The sequence below is a fragment of the Rattus norvegicus genome, chromosome 3, assembly GCF_021556685.1.
Source record: "Rattus norvegicus strain SHRSP/BbbUtx chromosome 3, alternate assembly SHRSP_T2T, whole genome shotgun sequence".
NCBI lineage: Eukaryota > Metazoa > Chordata > Mammalia > Rodentia > Muridae > Rattus > Rattus norvegicus.
The window spans coordinates 129,180,575-129,206,824 of NC_141536.1; the positions used below are offsets into that span (position 1 = coordinate 129,180,575).

At 41.0% G+C, this 26,250-nt stretch overlaps 1 protein-coding gene across 9 annotated transcripts in view; it reads left to right on the forward strand.

Annotated features, from left to right (window-relative positions):
- Positions 1-26,250, forward strand: part of Macrod2 (mono-ADP ribosylhydrolase 2) — a 2,026,216-nt gene that overhangs the window by 1,773,041 nt on the left and 226,925 nt on the right. For all 9 annotated transcript variants that reach the window (NM_001428715.1, NM_001428716.1, NM_001428717.1 and 6 more), the window contains 1 exon segment: positions 18,577-18,658. In NM_001428715.1, the coding sequence (NP_001415644.1) occupies positions 18,577-18,658 (82 nt within the window).

The following is a 26,250-nucleotide window of genomic DNA, read 5'->3' on the forward strand; positions in this document are numbered from 1 at the left end:
TAATTTTGGTGTTGTGGACTAGGTGAACTAGGTGAAAATCCATTAACTTTGAGTCTCCAGTAAGATCTTTAGGGTAATTTTAGAAGTACAACTGTAAACACCATGGTAGAATTTTCCCTGGCATATGCAGAGAATTTCTACCTTGGGTCCATTTGAAAATCAATATCATAATAATTACACCCAAGCAAAAATAACACAGCATTATGTGCAAGATCAGAGAAAGTTGTAGCTGAGAAAAGATCCAGCCACCCCCATAAAATGAGACACATGTAATTAGCATCTGCAATTTGCAATGCTCCAGGGGTATCTGAGGGTTTGGAGCAAATCTTGCTGTTACCTATACAAACTGAATATCCGAATGGCTGTGCTTTTGCATGTTGAAATGAGGAATAGGTAGGGTCCTGTTTCAGAACTCACTTATCTTTGCTGTTTTGCCTTATATACGTAATCTTGACTGTTCCTCGCAAATCATTTTCTTTTTTTTTCTTTTTCTCTCTTTTTTTCTTTTTATTTTCTTTATTAATTTGAGTATTTCTTATTTCATTTGAGTTCTCTAGGTTGGCAGCAGTCAATCATTACTGCCCCTCACCATCTGCCCATATAAGATGTTTGAGTATCATAAAAGTGTGAACTGCTTACAAAGAAAACTAGGAATTGGAACGGAAACACAGAACACAGAGAAGTTTTGCCACCCTGGCCAATAAAATGACCCAATCAATGGCTCATGGCTGTCTTTGGCAGTATTAGATGAATCCTAATAAGGATCAACTGGGACAAGGAGTTTAAGAAATCCTAGGACAGTATGAGTCTGAGGTTTGTGCAACCAGTTTACAATGCAGTTGAGAAACAATAAACACAGAAACGCCATCACTAACCTACCTGACAGAGCTCTATCCCTTAGGTTCTGTAGTTGCTAACATCTATTATGCACTTTATACATGCTCAACATTTCCACCCACCTCACGGTGGACTAGCAAGGTGGGTGGAAATAGAATTCCTTCCTTCGGAACAAGTGAAATAAGGAAAGTGGACAGTGGTAGAGTTAGTAAGTGGTGACAGGAAGATTTATAGGATGCTGCAAACACTCTGATCACCTCTGCCTCGTATCTCCCTGGATGCAGGAAATGCTCTTCCTTACATCTTCCATGTCCTCAAAACTTCCACCATTTTATGGGTAAGAAATATTCACATTCCACTCATTATTTAGTCGATGTGAGTTTTATAGACAATAGCATATGAAAAGGATGAAAAAAAAAACCCAACCTATAAGGTTGTACAAGATTGTCCTGTTAAAGAATAAGGATTCATGCCAGTAGCAGATTGGGCATCAGAAATATCTTGAAGGAACTGTATTTTTGTAAGGATCATAAACATGTTGTAAAGGGATTTCATAATAATAACTTTGATAATACTTCCATAATTATGTACCACATTAATAAGTAACATCAACCTGGATGGTGAGGGATCCCAGGGCAGGGACTGAAGGCAGGAACCTAGACGTAGAATCAAAAGCACAGACCATGGGGGGACACTGCTTGCTGTCTTGTCCCCCAGAACTTGCTCAGTCTACTTTCTTATAGAGCCCAGGACCACCTTTCTGGGGTTGCCCCACCCATAATTGCTGGACCCTCCCGCATCAATCATTAATCAAGAAAATGCCCCACAGACTGACCTACAGGCTACTTGATTGAAGGGTTTTCTTAATTGAGGTTCCACTTCCTAGATAATTCTAGCTTGTGTCAAGGTGGAAAAGAAAAATCCCTACTCACACACTCTTTACTGTGAAGTCTATTGTGCTAGTAAACGACTGCTTCACAAAGGCTAAGTTTTGGGGGTGTATCCGACAGAATAGTGACCTAGCTGAACTACCAGATTTTGACCTTATATGACATAAGTTCTTTGAAGATTTAATTAGTTAAAATGAAGTCACATGGGATTAGGATGTTTCTTGAATCCATTGACAAACATTTTTACAAGACTGAACAATTGACTACCTTCACAGTGTGTTCAGGTCAGATATATTCATTAAAGACTCCTTCCTATTCTTGGTCCTTGCTCTAAGCCTAAACCCACAAAGCACGTTATCTATTAAGAAAACAGGAACAAAAATTTTCACCTACCTTGGAGATTTTGTGCTAACTCAAGTTTGAAACCTAAGTGTCTTGGAGATGTGAGGATACAAATGGCCAAGTACTACTCTCTGTGGGTTTGCTCTTTGGTCAAGGAGCTAAGTCATGAAGAGTTACCAAGTAAGAAATAGCCTCACTATTGGCAATAAGCCACCATAAGACTACAATACACAAGTATAATCAAAACTCAGAAACTGTGTTTCGAATTCTGACTTGAATACACAATGGAGTCTGAAGTTGAACAAGACTAGCTTTCCATGTAGAGCAACGTACACCTTGGAAAGAGTGATGGCTGCCGTACTTAATTAACTACTAAGTACTATGTCCCTCACAGATATCATCTCCTTGAATGATCAAGATAGCTCTCTGCCCTATGATATTGGTCTCTCACTAGCTTTATTCTATTTATAAAAACAATGAGCTTGCCAAGTCATCAAAAATAAGCAAGAACATTATGAAGAACTTATGAAATCAGGAGTATCTAAAGTTTATGAGTTTACTTACTCTTGATCACCCTACCATAGGTTCCAGAAAAGAGTACCTCTGCTGTTTAAAGCCAAGAATTGTCTCATGTGGGTCGACCATAAGCCAAGGGTAGAGATGCTGTCTCCTTGTGAAGCCCCACTTTCATGCATTTCAAGAATGAAATGTTTCCATAGAAAGCAAACACGAGTAGAGATTTTAAAGCTCGAGAGTAGTTTTAAGCAAAGAGATTTAATTTGAAGGAAACTTTGCATGTGATCCTAATTTCTCAAGACATCATTCATAAACTCCAGTGTGGGAAGTTGAGGTCACCCATTTGTGACTCTCAGCATTGTAGGCTACTTTATGGTAAACAGTGTGAAATCATCTCCAAGATTCCCCCACCAGTTTTGTCCCACTATGGACTTCTGTTTATTCCCACCATGGCTTTTCAATTGGTTTCTATTAGTTTGCCCCTCCATTATATTCCGCAAAATGGAAGTATTCATACGGATTTATTTACTGGACGCAACAGCAATTTTCTTTCATCTGAACACCCTGAACTCTCTTTGTACTACAGCTTCCTCTGTGGGTGGCAAAGAAAGTGTGGTTTTAGTCCATTTTGACAGAACAAAGTAATTTCTTATTTGGGCTTCAAAGAGGAAGAATGATCTTTTCCACAAGAGAGTGGTACCCAGAGCACACCCTCCTGTATCTCACATAAGTTCATCCTGTCTATCCTGGTCCAGGAACCATCTCAATACCCACTGGCTACCGAATGGGACTGTGTAAAGGTCAGAGACTACGGGATACCCATCTTTTAGGAAATCAATCCTTCTATCATATCATTTCCTTAATTTGGAGTTAAGAACACTTCAAATGATTTATTTCCCAGAATGTCTATATGTGTTTCATAACTCAGGAATGAAATAGACCAAAACCCCTGTTAGAGTTCTTCAGTGAATCTTTCCAAAAATCTTTAGATAATTGTTTGGAGAAGTAAGGATTGGATTCCAACCTTTCCAAAAGACTACAATAGAAGCTTGGTTTGTTTTTTAGTCAATACGTCATTCAGTCAAGTCCATGGAAGAAATCCGTCCTTACAGTAGAAAATTTGTCATGGATTTTAGCAAGAAGCTAGTTATTTTAGCAGGGTGCCTAAGTGTTGAATGGTTGCTATAGCTGTGCCAATAGACATTTCTGCTATCATGCTTTGTGATGTGGGCACTTCTACTAGGTGATGGTTGGCTGGAGCACCCTTATAGAGTGTACTTGTAAATGAAGCATCGTTTTCCCAATAGAGTTGTGAACCAAGTCTTTTTATTTTGACTGCTCTTAGACTTTGACCTATACAAAGCATTAGAAATATAACACAGCTCTTTATAAATTGCAGGACCCACCCACCCCACCCACCCCCTCCATTTTTACTGTCTTCTCTGTTCCCATAGCTCTGATGCTTTCCCAGCCTTTTCTTTCTGTTCCTCTCTCCATCCCTAAAAGGCAGCCATGACAGACTCTCCCAGATTTCCCTGGCTGTGCTTCCTCTTCCCTAAGATCAAAGCCTGCTCCCTAACTACGGAGGGGCCACTTCCAAAGCTTCTTTACCATGCACCTGGCACTTACAATAGACATAGCTTTAAAATGTAAAGTTTAAAAGTCTGAATCACTCGTTAGCATTTTAAATCTGCAGCAAAATGTTACTTTAAGTTAAAGCACTTGAAGGAAGCCCTGCTAATATCTATCCTTCACTCAGACATGGTGGTGCACAGCTGTACTCCTCAGGAGGCTGATCCTGGAGTTTGAGGCTGCTCTGAGTTCCTCACTAAAACCTTATCAAATGCAAGAAGGAAGAGAAAGGAAGGGAAGAGGAAAGGGAGAGAAGGAAAGGGAGGAGGGAGAAGGACCAAGCTAGAGAAGGAAAGGAAAAAGGAATCTATCTACCTGCTGACCTTAATTATCCATCTGTTTTTCTCTGTCACACAACATTATAACAAATAGCCTGGCTTTCTGCCAGTTTTCCTAATGTTTCCGGCGGGGGGCGGGGGGTGCTTTTTTCCCCACTCTCCCTTGTAGAACAGTAATGGCTTGAAGACATTGTACAAGCAAGGCAGGTCTTCCTCAAGGGTCAGTGAGTATTTGAGGGGAAACATTGTTTTCGTCTTTGCAAAGAACGTTTCACACAGACAGTAAAGAAAAGAAGACATTACAAAACCCCAAGCTAAGCAGAAAGTTGCAGGGCACTTCCACTCCATGCTGTCATGCCTCCCCTCCCCGTACCCCCGCCCCCTCCCCCTGCCCCGGGGAGACTTAGCTGTCAAAAATATTTGATAATAAACACTGGAAAACCTTAACAGAACCACGGAAAGTTGTGAGTTCAAAATATAAAGTGGAAACCAGCTTTTCTGGAACCTCTCGCTGTAATGACAGAGTGGATCAGAAGCTGGGCAGGAACAGGTGACCTACATGCAAAGGAAAAGGAAGAAAGTGAAGGCTACTCCCGACATAAAAGGAACCAAGACCAACACTTTTCTCCAATTGGTCCTTCTTTGAGAGAATAAAGTCTAAGACTTATAATTAAAGCCATTCAGAGCCCGTTGGTCCCATGAAGCTACATTGATTTTTTTTTCCCCTCTACTCTCTTCTGTTGACTCCACGAATTGCCAGGTTAGAAAATAAATAAATAAATAAAAGACCAAGTAAAAGGCAATGTCTCTTTATGGGAACTTAGAATCTATGTGGGGGATGTGTTCTTCTACATGCTATTCAAAGCCACGGAGACCACAAGCAATAACCATGGGAGATAAAAATGCAAAATAACAATGAAGCTGGGAACAAATCCTGCATGTTGAAGGAGATAGAGAATAGCGGGCCAGGGAGGGGATAAATGCTAACTGCAGTTGCTCTTTTTACTCTTTTCTGTCTTTTATAGGCAGTGCACACTCAAGTCATAACAGCCCGCCCCTTCCCACCACACACCACCAGCGCTGCTACCATCAACCTGGGGGAGGGGTGGGGATTGGCGATCGAACCATTTTGCCCCGCTTCCTGTTGTCTGAGGCTTGAACCTATGGAAAATTACTGGAGGGGGAAGATTGTTCTCTTGAAGTTTGCCTTTTGAACAAAGAGATTCTTTCTTGCAAAAGTGGGAGGGACACCAGACTCAGACAAAAAAAAAAAAAAAAAAACCAGCTTTAGTCCCAGCAAAATGCTCCTTTGGAAGATATGTTAATGAGTTTCTCTTTGAACTGTAAATGGCATCTGCAGAGCTTGTCTGATGCTAATGGCATCGGGAAGACTTGATAATACACAGCAGGCCTTAAGGACCTGTGTGGTAACCCTCCTCACCCTTTGAGCCTCTCAGGCAGGCTGCAGAGCACCCTGAGACTTAGCCTGGCATCCTCCTTTCTACTTCTGAACAGAGATTTGTATTTCTCCTAATAATGGCATTTTTTTTAAAGGTCATGATTCCTCAGCTTTACAAAGCGCGATTCTCATTGGCAAACCCATAGGCAGCGATGAATGACAATTGTTCCTTGAAATTTTTAATTACTGTGACAAAGAAGGAGTAATTATTAACTTTTGTCTCCGAACCACCTCTGCAGATGTCCTTAATCAAATAAAAGAAAGAGGAAAGTGTGTTCCTCGAGGCAGGAGTATGAAATATACAATAGGAAGTTGCAGCTGGGTCGGGGGTTGACATGAGTTTCATGAACAATAGTTCTAACACTGGAAGGGTAATTTCATGTCACAGGCTGGATGGGGAAGAAGAAATTTGAGTCAAAAGACCTATTCCTGGCAGCGTCTTCTTAGTTTGAGGGTACTTAGTGTACCCTACGAGTGACAGCACAATGCCCTGAGAAGCCGGGTACTTTAGTGGAGCTAAGACACTCCCAGGCTGAATTAACTTTTGACAGGCTAGATGCTGAGAGATGGCATGGAATCTATAAAGTGTTGTTAGGGGTCAAGTCTATCCAAGCAATACACTGAGAATGAGATTTGCAATCAGGACCAAAATCTTGAACATTACCTACAGCACGGGGATGGAGTGGGATGGGGTGGGCGTTGCGAGGAGGAGACATACAGGAAGCCAGGTTGGGAGAAGTTGCAGTATGGTGGTCGGGACTGTGAAGGAATCAGGTGACCCCTTAATGAGTTCCTGAGCTGCTAGGGTGCACTAGTGTGCCAGGAGTGTGTTGCAAATGCTACGGGCTACATAGTTTAACAGAAAACTCATTTCCTTATAGCTCAAGGCAGAAAGAAAGAGTTTCAGCATCACAGTCCTGGCTTCTAACTCTGTGACTTGCAGATGACCTTCCTCTCCCAGGGTCCTCACATCAGTTTTCCTCTATGTTTGTCCAGTTACTTTTTACAAAAATGGTTATCACTCTGGAGTACAGTTAAAGACTTCAATTTAGCATCTCCTTAAAGTCCTCTTTCCAAATACATCAGTATTCTAAGGAATTGAGAGTCTGGGCTTTAGGGTGTGAATGAGGGGTGGGATACACCATTCCGATTTTACTACAAACTCCTTCAGACTTGCATTCTGTTGAAGTAAGGAGACTAGGCCTGTCACCTGCTAGGGGTCTGTCATGGGAGGAAAGTTGACTTCAGGAAAAGAGGGTCAGCATGGGTGAAGTGTTCTCTAACTTTCCATTCAGCAGCATCTGTAACAGAAGTGAAAATAAAAAGATCTGTCTTGGTCCTGAAGGAAAAGGGAGGTGTAACCCAGCACATCACAGGTCCTCTTCATATATGAAAAATATAACCTACTCTTTTATATTTTTATTATTGATATGTAAATAATTTTATACATGTTGCATATGTATATATGCACTTATAAATGCACCCTGCAGAGACCCATTAGTGTTGCTCGTGTGTGTGTGTGTGTGTGTGTGTGTGTGTGTGTGTGTGTGTGTGTGTGTGTTTAGGGCTCCCAACACAGGATTGGATAACCTGTCCAATCAGAAGGCTAATGCTTGAAGAAGATTATCGTTCTTTCAACTGCAATTAATTGCCTGTAACTTCCATATAGAGACCATATAGAAATATACAACTGGTGGCAATACAGAGAACAACTGACTGTTGAGTGCTGTATGACCAAGGCTCAGAGAATATCACAGAAGATGGGGTAGAAAGTCCAAAAGTTCTTTATCTTAACGGACCCCACCCCTACCCAATGTTACGCTCCACTTCCTTGGATACAAGGCCAAAGAAGATGAGCTTGTTTTGCCAAAATTTAGAATCGCAAGACCAAAGTCCATGTATGCGTAGACTTGTAGTCTATGCTGAGCATTTAGATAGTTTCTAGAACCACAACAGATGTGACATTTACAAGGGTGTCCATTTTGATCAATACGAGGCAGACCTGGAAATTAACTTTTGCACAAATAACCTCCGGCTCAAACCAAAATAGCTTGAGGCTCCTCAGCTGCATGACCATTTTTTTAAAAGAGTTGAAGAAAAGTCAAAAGGAACAATTTATCAAAACAAAACAGAAAGACTCTGAATTGTGTTGCCACAGGAATGACAGATGTACTGGGTTTGTGACTCCCACCCCCAATAAAGGAGCCTTTTCATGCCCGAAGAAGCAGTTTCAAAATGCAAAAAGTGTCCTTTAAATGTTTATGGGTTATAAATGCTCATCCACACTGCTCCAAGAACATGTTCAGAAAAATTTCCTCATTCTGCAATTCGGGGCTTAAGATGCAGATTTCTGCTTCGGCAGGCATGAGTGTGAATGTGTTTTGTACCTTTAAGCAAGACACAGAAGCAAGATAGTGAAACTTAGAAGGACATTAAAACATCAGTACAAGTACTTCTTCAGGGTCGTGAAAAATCTTTCCATTACAATAGCTCAAATGCCTGAGGACTATTTCTCTCTTACTGGCTTCCAGAGCCGCAGGAAAAAAAAAAAAAGTTGGTTATGTACTGTATGAGCCTTGTGTGCTTGCATATGTGCATGTGTGCCTGCATGCATGCATGCATTTGTGTGCATGTTCATGTTTATGTGTGTGTGAGAGAGAGACTGAGAGGCTCAAGGACAGTTTTATTAGAGTTTGAGAGAAAAACAGCAGTACAGACAAGTTGAAAATCCTGGCAGCTGCTAGAGACAGGGAAAAAGAGGAGAGAAACTGTGAGAAATCCCTAACTATGGGGGAAAACATACTTAGGAATGCTCAGCCAGAAACTTCTTCAGTTCAACAGGCTTTGGGGTTTCATGGCAAAGGACTCCACCAAGGACACATACTTAGAAATAGAAATAGATATAGCTTATTAAGAAAGAAAAGGCAGGCAACTGGAAAGATGGCCCAGTGGTTAGGAGCATTTGCTTTTGCAGAGGACTGGACTTTGACTCCTAGCATATGTATGTCATGGCTCACAGCCACTGGAAACTCCAATTCTAGACAGTCTGGTGCCCTTTTCTGGCCTCTGTGGGCATGCACACACACCTAGACATAAACTCACATGTACATACATACATAAAATTAAATCTTAAAAGAAAAGCACCCCCTAAGAATGGAAAATGGGGTGGTAGACTGAGGAAAGAGCCCCAAAGCATACAGCCATACAATGCTCATATTTGTCTCTGTGTAGCTCACACCTTTCGTTTGTATTTCATAGGTGCTCTCCATGCATCCATCACATCATCCATTTTTATAAATGTTCCTTTTAAGATAGAATGAATTCCTTAAAAACTGGAGATGGGGTACCTTTTACTAGAAAAGCATCTCTAGTAGGCTCATCTGGCTGGGGTATTATTGTGATCTAGGTTTAGAAAAAACCAGTGGAGACGCTGGTACAAAGGACCTCTACGAAGTAACAAAGGCCCCAGATCATCTGCCCTCAAACTGGGTGCTTAGCCAGGCGGTCATCATTGAGCCTCATGTGTCTTTTCAATCTGGGTTTAGCCATCAGCCATGAAGAAAGTCAAGAGGTTCAAAACTAAGGAGTATTTGATACTTTTCTGCCTTGAGGATAAAAGTCAGAAACAGGGGAAAATGTCTGCAGGAAGCTTCAGAGAGCTAGTGAGAATGATTCAGTGGTCCACCAGCCCAGAAATGGAGATCTGAGGCTAAAGCTGCAAATAACTGAATCTGGTGTCTTCCAAACGAGCTCCCAGTGCCCAGTCCAGCTGACACTTTGACTTCCACCTAGTGATGCCTTGAATAGAAAAACTATCACAGTAGACTGGATGTTGGGTCCACAGAACCCCAAGCTAAAATACAGGCATTGTTTTACTACCCTATGTCCTACCGTGCCTCTATCCCATGTTAGAGTTGAGGAAACAGGATGAGAAAGGCTTAGTGGCTTCCTTGAGGTCAAAGCAGGGCAGAGGTACAGTACAAACTGGCAAATGGGCACTTGGTAACATGCAGATAGCTTATGTGGGAGGTAGAAGTCTAAGGTGGCCCCTAGGATGCTGGTACCCATCCACACATGTGCTTGTTTTGTTCAGAGTTCTCTTCCTTGAGGATGCAAATGGCAAACATAATAATTCAATAGCACCCTTGATTATGAAAAGTGATTGTCACAGCTATGACTAAGGTGTTTAATCAATGACTTAATTAAAAGAGAGGTTGTCCTACTGAGCCTGACCTAATTAGATGGGTCCTTTCCTAACTTTGTTTAACGCACACATGTCTGTGCGTGTGCGTGCGCGTGCGTGTGTGTGTGTATGTGTGTGTGTGCATGCACAGATGTGCACATGCATACATAATGTGTGTCCCTGCCGGGGTCTAGCCCCAGCAACAGCTGGGTCCTTTAGAGGAGATAAGGAGATAGCAAGAAAGGAGTGAATCAGGCAAAAGGTTCAGAAGAATCTTGCATCCTGACTGACTGGCAGTCAGAGTGCTTCTTTATTTATAAAGAACTCAGTAGGCAAGGAGAGATTCTTGTTGTTCCAAAACATCGATCATATCACTTTGTCCCTGGACATGCTTTAACTTCCTCTTGGTTATAAGTTTCATCATCATTCATAAGCAGTGACAGAACAGTTATCTTTTACAATCATTTTCCTTCATCAACCCCACAACCCAACTTTTAAGAATCTTGTGGCATATTTTCCCAAGGCACGACAGCCCATGCTCAGGCTGGCAGCTCTTGCAGTTTCAAGGGCACAGAAAGAAAGTCTCCAAGCTAGCCCTGGCAGATTGTCATGTCCCAGGCAGTGAGTGATTAACTCTTAATGGTCAGAGTATATAGTAAGAAGAGGCTCTTAATCCAATCAGCTGCCAACTTTTCTATCCCACCAAATCTTGTTTACCTTTTTAAGTTTACTTTGTTCTGATTATCTTGAAATCCAGGGGCAGATGTTCCCAAACTATCTTGGAGTCAGAGCCTCATAAAGGAGACGTCTGGTGTCTTTATTTGAGTTACAACTTCCAGGCTTAAGGAAGACCATCAATTAGGCCAGATAAAGGTATCTCCCTAAATGCAGGAGGGGTAAATTCTCAGGACTATCCTAGGAAAGCTTAGAAGCAGTAGTCCTGGGAAACAGCATAACTGATTCATAAGAAAGTTCCTGTCAATCCAATATCCCCAAATTGTACAAATATTAAAGCCCCATAGGCATGCAACACCAGATCAAGACCAAAAGTGGATGATCACATAGCAGCAATTGCATCATTGGCTCTGCTCTGCTAGATCTGTGTCAAACAGCTGTGCTGGCTTTCTGACTTTCTCTGTTCCCCTTATATATGGGTGGGCCACACCAACACATTCCACTGTGCCTGTAGAGATAAAAAGGCAGCTCTCCCTTATTACTTCACTTCTACATTTATATGTGCTCCAGGTATCAATCTTAGGTTGCCAGACTTGTCCAACAAGAGTCTTTATCTATCAAGCTAACTCTTCAGCCCCCTAACCAGATGGGTTTTTTTTTAAGGACTCTAGAGTTTGGAGGCTATTTGAGGAATATCCTGGAGACTTTCTTGCTAGCCCAGGAGGAAGAAAGCACCCATGTTCATATCCATGGGTAGGAATTACAGGTAGCCTCTGTGAGACAAGAGCCATCTTTGGTCAATAACTTTAAGAGTGAGGGAGAGACTTCTGCTAGGAAAGCTAAGTTTGGAGGCCAATCCCCAGCCTCAGGCGAGGAGTTCAATACACAATAAAGACCTTACCTGCAACTTTTGAGACTCTGACCAGAGGATTCAGCTAGGGTGGGTCTGGATTTCCTCTGTACATAGAACAGGTGAGAAAGTAAAAACTGTTGTTGGAAGCCTTTGCTTTTGTGGACATTTGGTATATTGCAACTGAAAACTAGTATGTATAAGGGGAAGGAGGAAAGATTGTTAATTGCTTCCCTTAGCATAAGAAGAGGGACCAAGCTCCAAGCAGCTCAGCTTACTGGTTTGCTTTCTCAGTTAACCTACAGTGGTCTTGGCCTCTTTGGCTTATTCACAACATCAAGGAATCGCCAACCATTCCAATCCTACACCCTCTTGGAATCTGCCTTTGCTTGAACATGGTACATTCTGAAGTTTATATCACTTATTATCAGAACACACTATTTGGAAACCTTCCACCTTGACAGCCTGTGTGAACAAGGCTGGCAGTTTGGTTCAAAGAAGGCAGCAACCTCACTCCCACTGTCCACCCAGTTGTACTCAGACAAGGTGACCCTCAGTTATGACAGCATTTACATGTTCGCTCTCTGAATGTCACTGGGCAAGCCACTTACATTGATCAGAACCCTTTCATTCTCCCAATCTTGCTGAATACAGGCTAATCCTGACTACATCAGCTGTCCTATGACTGCTGGTGTGAAAAATGGAGGTCAGCTCCAGATACTCCCAGCATGCCTCCCTGTGTAACCTCCTCAACAACAGAGGATGTGATACTGAAAAAGATTAATAGGACTTATGTCATCATGTTTATGGGGCATGAAACCCCCCACAGTGGATTAATGGATATCTTGGTGAAGGAAATATATCTTTACTCCTGAACGCCTTGATGGGAGAGCAGCAGTTGGCATCAGTGGAAATATATGGAGAGATTGCCTTTCAAAGGTCAGCTTTTAAAGGACTTTTTTGACCTCTAAGTCAATGAAAATAGATTTTTGATTGTTGGCCAAGACAACTGCAGCATAGACTTTCAACCTTTAAAAATCTCATCGAAGTATAGCGCTTACGCACTATTCCTGAGTACACAAGTTGATAAATTTTTTACAAACTGGACAGTGTATCCAGGGATCCAGCATCCAAATTAAAACAGCAGAAGGATGCTAGACATTCTGTAGCAAGCCTTCCAGCAGCACACACCCTGAAAGAATTGCTATGACAACTTCTAACAGCACAGCTGATTTAATCTACTTCTAAATACCCTAGAATATCATAGAAATGGAGTTGTCTAATATATTCTGCTTTTGATGAGTTTTATGCAGCATTGTGCCATTTACCTGTATTTTATATGTGCCTGTAAACTTTTATTTTCATTGGTTTGTAATATCCCATCATGTGGCGTCATACTCATGTGTCTATACATGTATGGCTATTTAAGCAGTTCCCAAATTGGAGATATTAAAATAGTAATGGTGAAGAATCTGTTGTGCTGCTTCTGGTGAAGGCATCAGCTGAGTGCACACCTAGGATTCAATGGCGTATGTGTATATTTACCTAATTTAGTATATGTTATTGTCAAAAATCTTTCCAAGTGGCTGTGCTCATTTTTATTCCTCAAAGCTGCTTGTGAAAGTTCTTGTTAACATACATACTAGCCAATATTTAATATTATATTTTCATTTTAAAGAGCCATCACGATTTAATTCCTGCTAGTATATCACCGTTGTTATTGGGAAGCCAAGGAGTACTGTGTGGAAAGCCCATCACTGAGCTACAAGGGACTTGGTATCACCAGAGAAGATTGCACTGCCCCCTTCCACTACAAGTCACTTTAATACTTTCTGGCAAATGTTACAGGGAATGTACTTGTTTACTTTTTTTTTTCATTTAAAATATATCTGGTGCATACCCTCATCTTGGTCAAGTGTGTTTGATGAGTCATGAACCTTGCAAATACATATGAAGCTCCACATTGTATGTGAGGACCTATGCCATGAACCAGTAAGACAGAAGCCCTTGGTCATGAACTCACGAGACAGAGATGAGTGCCACCTGGTTCTTTGCAAAATGCTTACTTACAATATCATGAAAACTAGGTCAAGTGGTAAATTCCAGAACAGATTAGTTATTGCCTTTTGTGCTTTTGACTGTGGATCAAATGGGATATACTGATCAATTATTAATACAGAATAAGTCATTTTAAACATGTGAAATTAGTTACAGAAGGGTAGATACACACTTGAAGAAGTTCACCAAAAAGACCTTCTAGGCTAAGACACACAGACATTCATTTGAAGAAAATAATCAGGAATTAAATCTCCTTGACAGGTTACACATCTCTGAAAATGAACATTTTTTTTGTGCTTCGCTGAGTTTCTCCAGGTGATGTAATGCTCACTGAACTGATACAAAGACTGTATCAACTGGAGTTTAACCAGGGAAGCACAATTCTGTGAATTGAATGGGAAGTAAAGATTTTTCTTTTATAAACTAACAACACCATATCCAATGCTTGCAGAGTGGGAAATGTGGGCCCAGAGGAGAGGTCCTAACTGAGGCTTCTGTTAGTAGGGTGTGTGGTCCAGAAATGTTTTATGATAAAATCTGAATACAAAATGGGAGAGCATCAAGACAGCCTGGAAGCCGTGCTAAAAACTGAGAGTGACATGTGGACTTACCTGCCTCATCTCTTGGATACCCCAACTGCAACATTCTACAAAGGGACTCAGGATGCATTTGTGCAAAGCTCAAGATTCACAGAACCTGTGGCAGAGACCAGCAGAAGCTGTCGAGGCCTCCAGTTGCTGCCTCACCAAACATTCCTCAAGAATACAGATAGCCTGCATGGAGCTCTAGGCATACCTTTCTGGTGAAAGGTGTGGTTGTTTTTCTGTTCTACGAATCCTAAGGAACTGTCCTCATGGGCAGCCCCAACCAAGAACCATCCATGGAAGTGTAGGTCTGCCTGGTTTACTGAATTCACACAGTACAGAATAGCTCTGAGTCAGATCCAGGGCATGACACCTTCAGTTCTTTCATGATACAGGTGGAAATCTGAGGCCCATAGAGATGATAATCAATCCACCACCCCATATCTAGGAGCAGGGCTGGAAACTCAATGGCACAAGTTTCCCTTGTGGTAACATCAAAGAACAAATTTCAGGATTTGAAGTTTGGGGCACTGAGGTTTTATCATTAATGAATTTTCGGACACTACAAAAGGCCACTCAATTCCTGAACTATTGTTTCGTAGATAGGGAGTGATGTGCAGACTGGGCCCTGCAAACTGAAGGCAACTCACTGAACAGCAGATGAAGAAACAAGTGGTCTCTCAAGACAGTGCTCTATGAAATTGTCCAGTGGCTTTAAGAAAAGAAAGTGATGGATGCCGTGCTGGGTTGTGGAAAGTTCTCTTAAAATTCACCCAGGATTAGAATGGACTATGCAAGGCTTCCCTCTTTCCTACGAGCCCAATTTCCAGTCTCTCAGCCATGCAGCAGTTAAACTTCCTGTGTCCTTCTTCTCCCCTTTTCCACAGATGTAAAGTACCAAAGAGCTATAAAAGCAAGACTCAAAAAAAAAGTGGTGTCAGGAGAAGCTGGGAAGATGTCGAGTCTGCAGCTACATATTTCTATGTCTTTGCTTATGAATTTGCAATGAGTGTCTAGCAGGAGTGGCTCTTCTCTGCTCCATGTGCATCAGCTGGCTCAAATGCCTGGAGCTGAAATCATGGAAAGGCCACCCCCTTCCAGCTGGAGCTGTGGCCAGAATAGATACATGTGGGTTCTCCACATGCTCTCGCTGCTTCTTTAAGACGTGAAGGTTGTATATGAGAAGAGTACTCTCAAGAGTACTAGACAGAATCAAAATGGCTTCCTCTCGCTCAAAATAAATAAATAAATAAATAAATAAATAAATAAATAAATAAATAAATAAATAAAACATTTAACATCATTTCTTCATGGCCACAGGCCTCCTAGATGTAAGAGTTGCAAGTTTAGACCCCACTCCTCAGTGAGAAGAATTCCACCATCACGCACTATAAAGAGAAGCCTGGGATGAGGAATTAACAGCAGTAGAATGACTTTTAAAACAGAGTTTTTCAATTAAGTGAGCCTTTGTCCAATAGCTCCCCAGAGAATATGTATGTGCACAAGGCTATACAAATATGTAATCAGTATGGACTGAATGAAAGTAATCCTTAGATTCAACTTACTGTCAGGCCTTTTTCAATGTTAGGCCTATGAGTAAGGATAGTTAGCTAGAACACCCAATTTCTTTAAGAACAAAGTGCTTCATCGTCAACATCCATTTGTTTTCTGGGGAAAACATTAACTGGACTTGTGAATTTTGGACCCATACCATTCCCATGGTCATCAAGTCTAATATGCTAGAAGTACATTACGATCTCTTGCAATATTTGGACAATCAGAATATAGACTGAATGGTATTTGAAGTTAATAGTAGAAAATAGCCTTGCTACTAAAAGAGGCCCCAGCATAGAAACACACATACTCACACTCACTCACATGTTTGCGCACACACATAAAGGACAGGAAAGATAAAAACATCACTCGATTTGCTGTTCTCAAGTATAGAGAAATGTGACAGGACACAAAATTGTTTCACTCCATCACGTTAGGTTTTCGGTAAATCAAAATTTCTTGGTTTTTAAGCTCTTACAACTAGGTGCTTTAGAAGCAATATGACCATGTGAAGCATAAAGGAAAAACAATGATACAAAGGATAAACATAGGCACACAAGAATAACTGTGGGCTCACGAAACTCCAAGTGGTCCAGTACAGTCTGACTAAGGAAACACAATAGAATCATATCGACTTTAGGGTCTCTAATTAGGAAGTGTTTCAAACACAAGAAAAATGGAGGAAATTATTTGTCTACATACTTACCCCACACTTAACAGCCACCAGCTAGCTATGTGACATATTGTCTCAATTCTCATTACTTTCTAATAAATAATTAATGATCCCAATCTCGTCCCTTTGCAGAAACATCTGCCATGTCTAAACCATGCCATCCCTCTGCTTCCATATGAAAGGGTAACAGGGCAGTGACAGTGGAGGTATTCTGAACACCAGCATTTCACACGTTGGGCGGACTGCCTGCATTGCTGGCCACCATTCAGAGAGCATGAGGAAGTGTTCGTAGGGTGAGCATGGATGCAAGGCAAAACGAGGTTTAATCCACAGTGGAGCAGGTGCCTTACTGACTCATTCCACTGACGAACCGAGTTGGTTGAGTTCAAGGGTGTTTGTTAGCTTGTTGTGTTTTTCTGCTCATCTTTGTGTTACTTATAAAGAAACCCCAAACTTAATCCAATGTCCTTGCAACTGATTATTTAAATAGTACTCATGGACGGGTCCCTACAGCATTGTTTTTAAAATGATGTAGAGATGATTTTATAGAGTGTGCCCTTCAGCAACACATTTGTGTCAGTCAACATTATGGTTTTTGGCTTCAGCCACTGGATATGAACATGCCGTGAGGAGTGTGGGCATGCAAAGACTTATCTCTCTTTTTCAACTAGAATTATAGTTCACCTGGAAAAATGATTCTATGTGAAATCTATAGTTTTTGTGTATATAGGCAGTATTAATGTTATAGAGAAAGGGCCAGATTGATTGAAACGTGAACACAGGAAAAAAGAAATCTATGCATTGGAACCCCATCTTTCTATTTTTATGATCAGAGGCTGAGCTTGTTTGTTTTGTAGTGAAGTTCCTGAGGCAACTGGACGGTAGCTTGTTCCATAAGGGACAGAATTCCAGTCACAGGTCAGGAGGCAGTTGAGCCTTGACAACGTAGAGACTTATTAGGAAGACAAGACTCTCAACTCGATTCTTTCACATCATTTCACAATGCCAGGTGCCATGTCTCTCTCATGCTAGAGCTTCTCAGCTACCGGAAGCTGTCATAGTGAGTGGCAGGACCTGCCTTCCACAGTGCGGAAAGGGGGAAGTGTTAGGTAGTTAACATCTATTTGGGTTCTTTCTTGTCTCACTTCATGCTTCCCCCCTCCCCATCTCTCCCCAAATTCCACAAGAGATGCTTAGATGTTTTATTTGACTTTCACTTGTACCTTGATAGAGCACTTTTGCACTTTATTTCTCATTATTAAAGAAAGGTAATAAAGGGGTATTTATGTTCCAGACACAAAATTGAGTTTGTGCGTTAGTATGAGATACAGGTGTGCTACCTCTCTCTTTGAGTTCAAAGAAACCCATGTATGTTGATGCTCTCTCAAAACAGAAAGACAGATGACTATACACACACTTGACTTCTGTGGTGACACTTACCCAACAATACCTACCAAATTAAATGTTCATTGACCTTGTGTTATTGTCAACTAGCATTTTATTCCTGCTACTCTTTGGGCTGGTGGGGAGAGTACGTTAGGCTAAAAGCAAGTCACTTTGTGTAAACTGAACTCATGGATGCTTTTCTGGCCACATTCGAAGATTATAGATTTGATGACTTTATTTGTCTAACGCGATTAGGACAAAGTGCTCTTTGTTTACTGGCATACTTTATTGTCACTCGCCTCTCTTCTGGCTGTTTGAGAGAACATAAAGTCTAGGTATCCTGTCAGTAACTCAGCATTATTTACAGCTTGTTGCAACATAGCTTGCCGTCATTTATTATGTCTTATTTATGTAGCACCTTTCCACTGAAGCACACATTGGCTTCGTCATGCACAGGGCATGCACACTCAGGTGCACACTCACACAACTCACACACACGCACACCTTTGAATATCGCCTGGTCCTGTGATACAGTTAAGACTCCATCACCAAAAATCTGTACAAAGCGTTCACACTTGTCTCTATGTGTTTTAAAACTCTGCTTTGAGGAAGCATTGGCCGTATTTCCTTCCACTTCAAGTGTTTTTGTTTGCCTCTAGGTGGATCGGATCATCTTCTGTGTCTTCCTAGAAGTTGATTTCAAAATCTACAAAAAGAAAATGAATGAGTTCTTCCCCATTGGTGAGTAAACCCATTTGTTCCCTTTGAAACCACGGCATAGAAGGAATGGAACCTTCGTTTCCTGGTGCATCATTGGCCATTCTCAGAACTATCCTGTGATTCCCATGTTTGTGGTCAGCCTACAAGCTTGTGTCATAGTTTCCAAGAACTGCAGGAAGTGGTTAAGAATTCCAGACCCTTACCTCCCCCACCCCATGAGGTCATCCTCTTGTCTGAGTTAAGTCAGCACATCTTTTTGGGACTCCAGTCATATCCATTGAGGACTGAACCAAATGGTTCCTAGAGGGCACAAATTTCTCAATCTAGCCCTCTGTCCACCTGTAAGACTTCCCGGCTGCATGCATACAGCAATTAACTTTTTGTTGAAAATTGTAGGAAACCCATTTATATTTGCAGTCAGAATTCAGGCCTTCCTGTCTTTCATCCTCATCTACTCAATTCTCCCTCCTTGAACTGCAACAATTGCCTGGTCTTTTCTAGGGCAATCTGAGAACGACTGTCATTCACCTCCCTTCACACTTCTTACAATGCCAGAGAGGCCTGGGGGTTACTAAAGAACCTTGAGTAATGGATTTAGAATTGAATGTGCCCTTAGTTGGTAATTTGAATATTTCTTCCCATCCTCCCTCTTAAAGCCTGTTAGGCTGTGGCTTGTTTAATGCCTTGTTACTTTTATGGTCATGGTGCCTGGAGTGCTTTCCTTAGCTGTGTTAAGAACTGCTTGTAGGGAATTTCAAGCTTCTGTGGACAGTGTTAGTGGCTGAGTTGTGGAGAGCTTGCTTTTTTTTCCTAATCCTTTTCTTTGCTTTTTCAGCTTTCATCTCCATTTGAGGTGGTTTTGCTGGCAATGAGCAATGACTAGTGACTATAGTGGGTGAAAAGGAGAGAATGAAAGGTATAGGTATACATTCTTCTAAAGCAGACCTTCACAGCCAAGCAAGAAAGAGCATGCCCCACCCAGAGTTTAGCAGGACTTGGGTAGCTAGAGCAGGTAGTGGTTCAAAATAAAAACAAGAACAATGTCACTTCTCTGCAGATGCTCTAGATAGACCAAGTTCTTCAGATCTTTCCCTAATGTAACAATTAACAAATCTGATTTTAAAAATTCACTGTTTTCCTTTACTAAAACATGAAGTAAATTCCTTGGACTCCCTTCTGCCCTCTGATAGAGGCTTATTGTGGCTCTAATCCCTCCCCCTCTCTATTTGTATGTTTCAGTATCTCAATACCTTATAGGACAAGGCACTAATTGCTACTTAATAAGCAGTTGCCAAGATGAGATCAGTTTAATACATGCTTCTCACCATATCCTGGGAACCTCTTTTCTGTTTCAATCTCCTCTTTCTGTGTATTCTCCTGATTTTCAGTAGGACTGACCTGAGTGAGTTCAGAGGTGCTTGTATTTCTGACTATTCCTTAAAAGAAGTGTTCATTCTGAAAAATTATAACTTTTATATAAAGTCTATGTAATGTAAATATACTCGTGCCTGGTGAGTATCTGCTTATGAGCTAACTTTAGATACTTCAAGATGTTTAGAAATAATGATATCATAGTCATTTTAATGTGTTATCAGTCAGAAGGTATTTACAAAACTACAGGACACAGATATCTCACTGCAAATTTTAAAAACGTGAGAAAGACTTGGGGGTCAAAGGTTAATAACAATTGTCATTTAATTGTTAATTGCAAACAAATTATCATTTGAAACATTTGCTGCTTTATATGGATCCAAAAACTCATCTCAGTATTTCTACAAGTAAAATAATAACAAAATTATTCTCAGTTTCACGTAAGTATTTCAAAGCACACCATGTTCATGAAATTATTTCCGTTGCGTGATGTCTGAGTTAGGGTTTTACTGCTGTGAACAGACACCATGACCAAGGCAAGTCTTATAAGGACAACATTTAATTGGGGCTGGCTTACAGGTGGCAGCATCCAGGCAGGCATGGTGCAGGATGAGCTGAGAGTTCTACATCTTCATCTGAAGACTGTTGGAAGACTGGCTTCCAGGCAGCTCAGGCAAGGGTCTTAAAGCCCAAACCCAGAGTAACATACCTACTCCAACAAGGTCAAACCTGCTAATAGTGCCACTCCTTTGGTCAAGCAGATATAAACCATCACACAAGATTATAATAGTAAATGCACTTCAAACTGAATGTCAAAACCTCCAATAGTCCCAGCATATTTATGCAATGTTACAGTATCAAACACTTATAAATCCTATGTTTGAAATGTGAAATAAAGACTGTCTAACAGAACATGTGACTGCTGATAAAAATTGTATATATTATTGGTCATTAATTTGAATTTATTCCTCATTCATAACATACCATCTTTGATTAGAATATGATTTTTTTCTAGCTTGCCATATATATTTCCCAGACTATCTCTAACCAGAAGTTTTACCTTTCCCAACTCAAAGGTATAATCGTTCACAAAAGTCATATTTCTAGAAAAACAAACTACTTCGCATAGAGATACTTTGATTTCAAGATTATATAGTCTACAAGAAATCTGAGACAAAGAGCAGGAGAAAACAATGCAAGTTAAAATCAGAAGCAGCACCCTGAACTTCCTGCGTTCATAGCCTCTATTTTTACTAGACACTTAGAACCAAAATCCTACTGTTGATTTGCCTGCATTCCAATTAAATTAGAAAATTGGCAAAGAAAAATGAATTTGTTCATAGTTTAGCCAAAATGGTCTGGGGTGGGGGTAAAAAAGTACAATTTCCTTCTCTTTGTGCCTGAGGCTGTCTTACACTTTATAGAAAGCCCTGAGACAGAGGCTAGATGCATGTGAGCTTAATCATGAAGCAGACTATTTTGTCTTATAGTAAAGGAAGGGGACCTGGGCACCAGGTTCTCTCTGTTCTCTCTATTCTCTCTGTTCTCTCTGTTCTAAGGAAAATGGGGTCTTAACGAGTACCTACTTGTGTAAGAAAATGAATCAGAACATAAAACAAGGATTTGGGGGTGGGGTATAAAAACCCCACATGTTCTGGACCTGACAGAGTTCTTTGTCCCTTGGTCCACTTTTGGGCAACTTTGTACCTTTTCTTTGGAAGTCAACTTTGAGTTCCAACCCCTGTATATATATTGAGCATATTTACTTTGAAAGTAAGTGAATGAGTAAATGAATGAATGAATGAATGAATGAATAAATAAATAAATAAATAAATAAATAAATAAATAAATGTGGCAGTCTGAGAGCTAATGGGAAAAATACATGTGTCTCTTTTTAGACCAGTGGTTCTGTCTTTGGGTCATGACCCTTTTGGGGGGTCAAACTACCCTCACAGTGGCTGCATATTAGATATCCTGTATATCAGATACTTAACATTGTGATTTACAACAGTAGCAAAATTATGAAGTAACAAGGAAATAATTTTACAGTTGTGGGTCACTGCAATGTGGAGAACTGTTAAAGGGTCACACCATCAGCACTATCTTCTCCCAAGCCAGGACTTCAGCATAAGATAAAACTTATAATATTCCCTCTAAGAATAATATAGGGAATCTTTTTTCAACCAGACACCATTCCTTTATGTGGTCTAATCAGTTAATTCTCATGATAAATTTCTAAAAACATAACTATCATATTAATTCTGTATTGTGATTTTAATGGACATAGATAACACTTTTTATGGTATTGTTATGCAGTTTATCATTTTCTTTTTATTAACCATTTTATTCATTTACATTTCCAATGATATCTGCCTTCCTGGTTACCCCTTTACAAACACCCCATCCTATCCCCTCTCTCCTCCTCCCCTTTGTCTCTGTGAGGGTGCTCCTCCACCCACTTACCCACTCCTGCCTTACCCTTGTAGCATCCCCCTACACACTGGAGCATCAAGCCTCCCTCCCCTCTCATAGTTCCCAAATAAGGTCATCCTATGCTACATATGTATCTGGACTCATGGCTCTCTCCATGTATATTCTTTGATTGGTGGTTTAGCCCCTGGGAGTTCTGCGTGATCCAGTTAGTTCATATTGTTCTTCATATGGGGTTGCAATTCCCTTCAGCTCCTTTTTTCCTTTCCCTGGGTCTTCAATTGGGGTCCCTAGGATGCAATGGTTGTCTATGAATATCTGCATCTGTATTGGTCAGGTGCTAGCAGAACCTCTCAGGGAACAGCCATATCAGGCTCCCATGGAAGAGTCAGGAGAGAAGTACAGAGGGTCAGAAAATTGAATAGAAACATGGAGCAGTGAGAGATGGGGAACTGAGGGCCACTAGAAAGTCCCAGACTCTGGGGAAGCAAGAGGCTCCCAGGACCCAATGGTGATGGCTTTAGCGGAAATACCCAACAAAGGGGTGATACAACCTGTGGAGACCACCTCCAGTGGATAGGGATAGCCCCCATTTGAGGGATGGGGCCACCCACACAGCTCAAAATTTTTAATCCAGAAATGTTCCTTTCTACAGAAAAAGAGAGACAAAAAAATGGAATGGAGACTGAAGGAAAGGCAATCCAGAGACCGCCCCACCTAGGGATCCATCCCATCCGCAGACACCAAAACCCCACATTATTGCTGTGTTGTGATGTTTATTGCGATGATGTTCTTGACGTTTACTGTCTTGAATCATGTATTTATTTGCTCTCTGTGTACACACACACACACACACACACACACACACACACACACACACACCACGGAGGTCAGAACAACTTGCAGGTGTCAATTCTTTCTACCACATGGGTCCAAGCAGGGATCGAACTCAGGTAATCACACTTGGCTGCAAGCACCTTTAACTATTGTACCATCGCACATTCTCAGTTTGTCAGCATTGGTAGGGGCCCTTAGCCAAGATAACATTTGCATATGTGTAAGGTACAGCAGGGAATGAAATCAAAATATAAGAAACAACAGGAAAATGCTATGCTCAGGTACAGAAGGGTTGTGGGTACAGAGAAAGATGCTAGGGCAGGAGGAATCTCAGGGAGCACATGGGTGGTATCTTAGAGTTATTTTTGTTCTGATGAAACACTATGACCCAAAGTAACTTGTGGAGTAAAGGGCATACTTGACTTATATATCCCAAATCATTGTTCATTGAAGGAAGCCAAAGCAAGAGCTCAAACTGAGCAGGGACCTGAAGGTACAAACTGAGGCAAAGACCATGGCAACAGGTTGCTGCTTACTGACTTGTTCAGCATGACTTTCTCAGCTTACTTGCTTATAGAACCCAGGACTACCAGCCAAGGAATGCCCACATCTACCGTGGAGTTTCCTCCCCCATTGATCACTAATTAAGCGAGTAACACACAGGCTTTGCTTTCAGCCCATTCTTCTGGGGGTCCTTTCTCAATTAAGGTCCCCTCCTCTCACATGGCCATGGGTAGGAGAGGTAAAGAGGAGTTAGGACTAGGTCTTTCTTAAGGTCCCTTGGACTTTCTCAAGAGATTGGTGGATTTGCTATTTTGAGCAAACATTCATGAAAGGGAAAATTATTTATGAGATTTTGTTGTGGGTCATTAGGTTTGAACTGGACCAACCTCTGTGGGGTGTGTTTGGTTTGGGGTCAGTAGGATAAAGAACAAGAAAACAAATAGCAAACACCCATAATGGAGGTATGCGTTTTAAGGAAGCCAAAGGGGATGGCACGCAATGGTATTTCAGACAGCTCATGCAAGGCCTGAAAATGGATGGCAGGTCAGTTTCTCTATTTTATAACCTGACACTCTACTTTTAGTTCTAGAAAATGAACCATACTTGAATAAACAGGGCATGCTGCTGGGAGGCAGCAATATATTCAAGCTGAGACCAGCATCTGTCATTGCCCAAGAGGTAATAGACAAGTCCTCTCCACAGCATAGTCAGAGAAGTCTGTGGTCCCTTGACAAGATGTGCTCAGAACACTAAGGAAGTCTCATCCTTAAATGGCTTGTTGCTCATTGCTTCTTAAAACCATCGTGCTTCTCTTCCAATATCTATAAATGCACTCATGGAAACATTCCTAATGAGTCAAACTGGTGTTCATTGGTGATCTCAAAACTTATCTGTCTCTAGATCATCTGAGCAATGAGGTAAGTGAGAAACAACTCAGAAGTGAAAGCTCTCACAGGCTGACAAAGGAGAAGATACATCATCTGCAGAAATGAAGTATCATAGAGTGGTTGGTTTTTATCACATTGCTGGAGTCTGGAACTTAAAGATCAGGATGTTGGCAGGATTGGCATGTTCTGAGGCCTCCTGGGCATGTTCATGATCATATACCCATCTTCATATGGCCATCCCTATGGGTGCCTTGTGATCTGTCTTTCTCCTTGTGTAAGAAAACTTGTCACATTAGAAAAGGACCCCACTCTCATGATATCACTTTATTTAATTGCACTTTTAAAACTCTATATCCTAAAATAAATTGAATTTACCAGTACCTCATTCAAAGGTACAGGGCAGAAGGAGTTTAATCAAATGTTAGAGGGGACATAACTGAGCCCATGACTGTGTCTATCAGAAAAATGTAAAGAAATTGCAAAGAAGAGAACTCAGCAAAGATTTCCATAACAATTTGAGTTCTTGCTGTGAGGTGAATCATGGTTGACTTTTTCCTTCCAGAGGATTATTTGGAAGCAGAATATGGCAGCTTTATGGAATTATCATACACTTCGGTTGCAAATAATTTATAGTTACAGTGCACTGCTACATGGCCTAAAGCAAGTAATCTTTCTGTGACTCAGCTCAGAATCTCTTTGTTCTTTATATGAAAGGTTCATATTTTAAAATGTGTAGAATTTATCATGTATACTTTCCATTAACTCTAAGAGGAAAGAAGAAAGTTTCTGGTGGAGAAATGGAAGTCAAATTTTGTCGAGTGTAAGTCTTTGTTATTTTTTCTTATATAACAATACATAATTGAAATTTTTATAACTTTGTCAATGTTTAGAGCTTGAAACCCACCCCAGATACCCTGAGTTGTGAAAGGTCTATATTAGTTAACTACAGTGATCTCCATCCATGAATGATTTTGTCCTATAGGGATATCTTGAGATATTTCTGTCTTTCATAAATGTGAGAGAAGACTACTATTGTCTGGTGGGCAGAGCTTACAGATAATCCTAAACCTACAGTGTGCAGGGCAGCTCCCTGGAACAGCATACAGAGTCCAGATGTGCAAAGGCTTAACAGCTCTGCCTGCTGTAATCGGCCCTCTTCTCATTCAGGATGCTGAGTATCTTTACCTTTGCATTGGTTTTATTTCAGTGTGGTTTGCTTGCTGATGCCTTTCTCAGACTCCTTTGTCTAGATGGGTTAAACTTTTTACAGTTGCTGTGACACACACACACACACACACACACACACACACACACACACACACACAGAGTCCTTAAGTTTGAAGATGCAAGGGTGGTAAGAACACTTGTAACATTGTGGCAGCAGGGCATCAAGTATGATAGCTGTGTGTTTGTGGTAGTCAGGAAGTCAAGGCAAACTGTCTAGGAGTATGGGATTTGTTGGGGGCAAAGTTCATGAAGGGCATGAACTGGAGCAGAGAAGAAAGGTCTAGTGTTTTATAAGCAACCGAGAAAGCAAGTGACCTGGGGATTAGAAAAATGGTGAAGCCAAGCAGAAAGATTGTT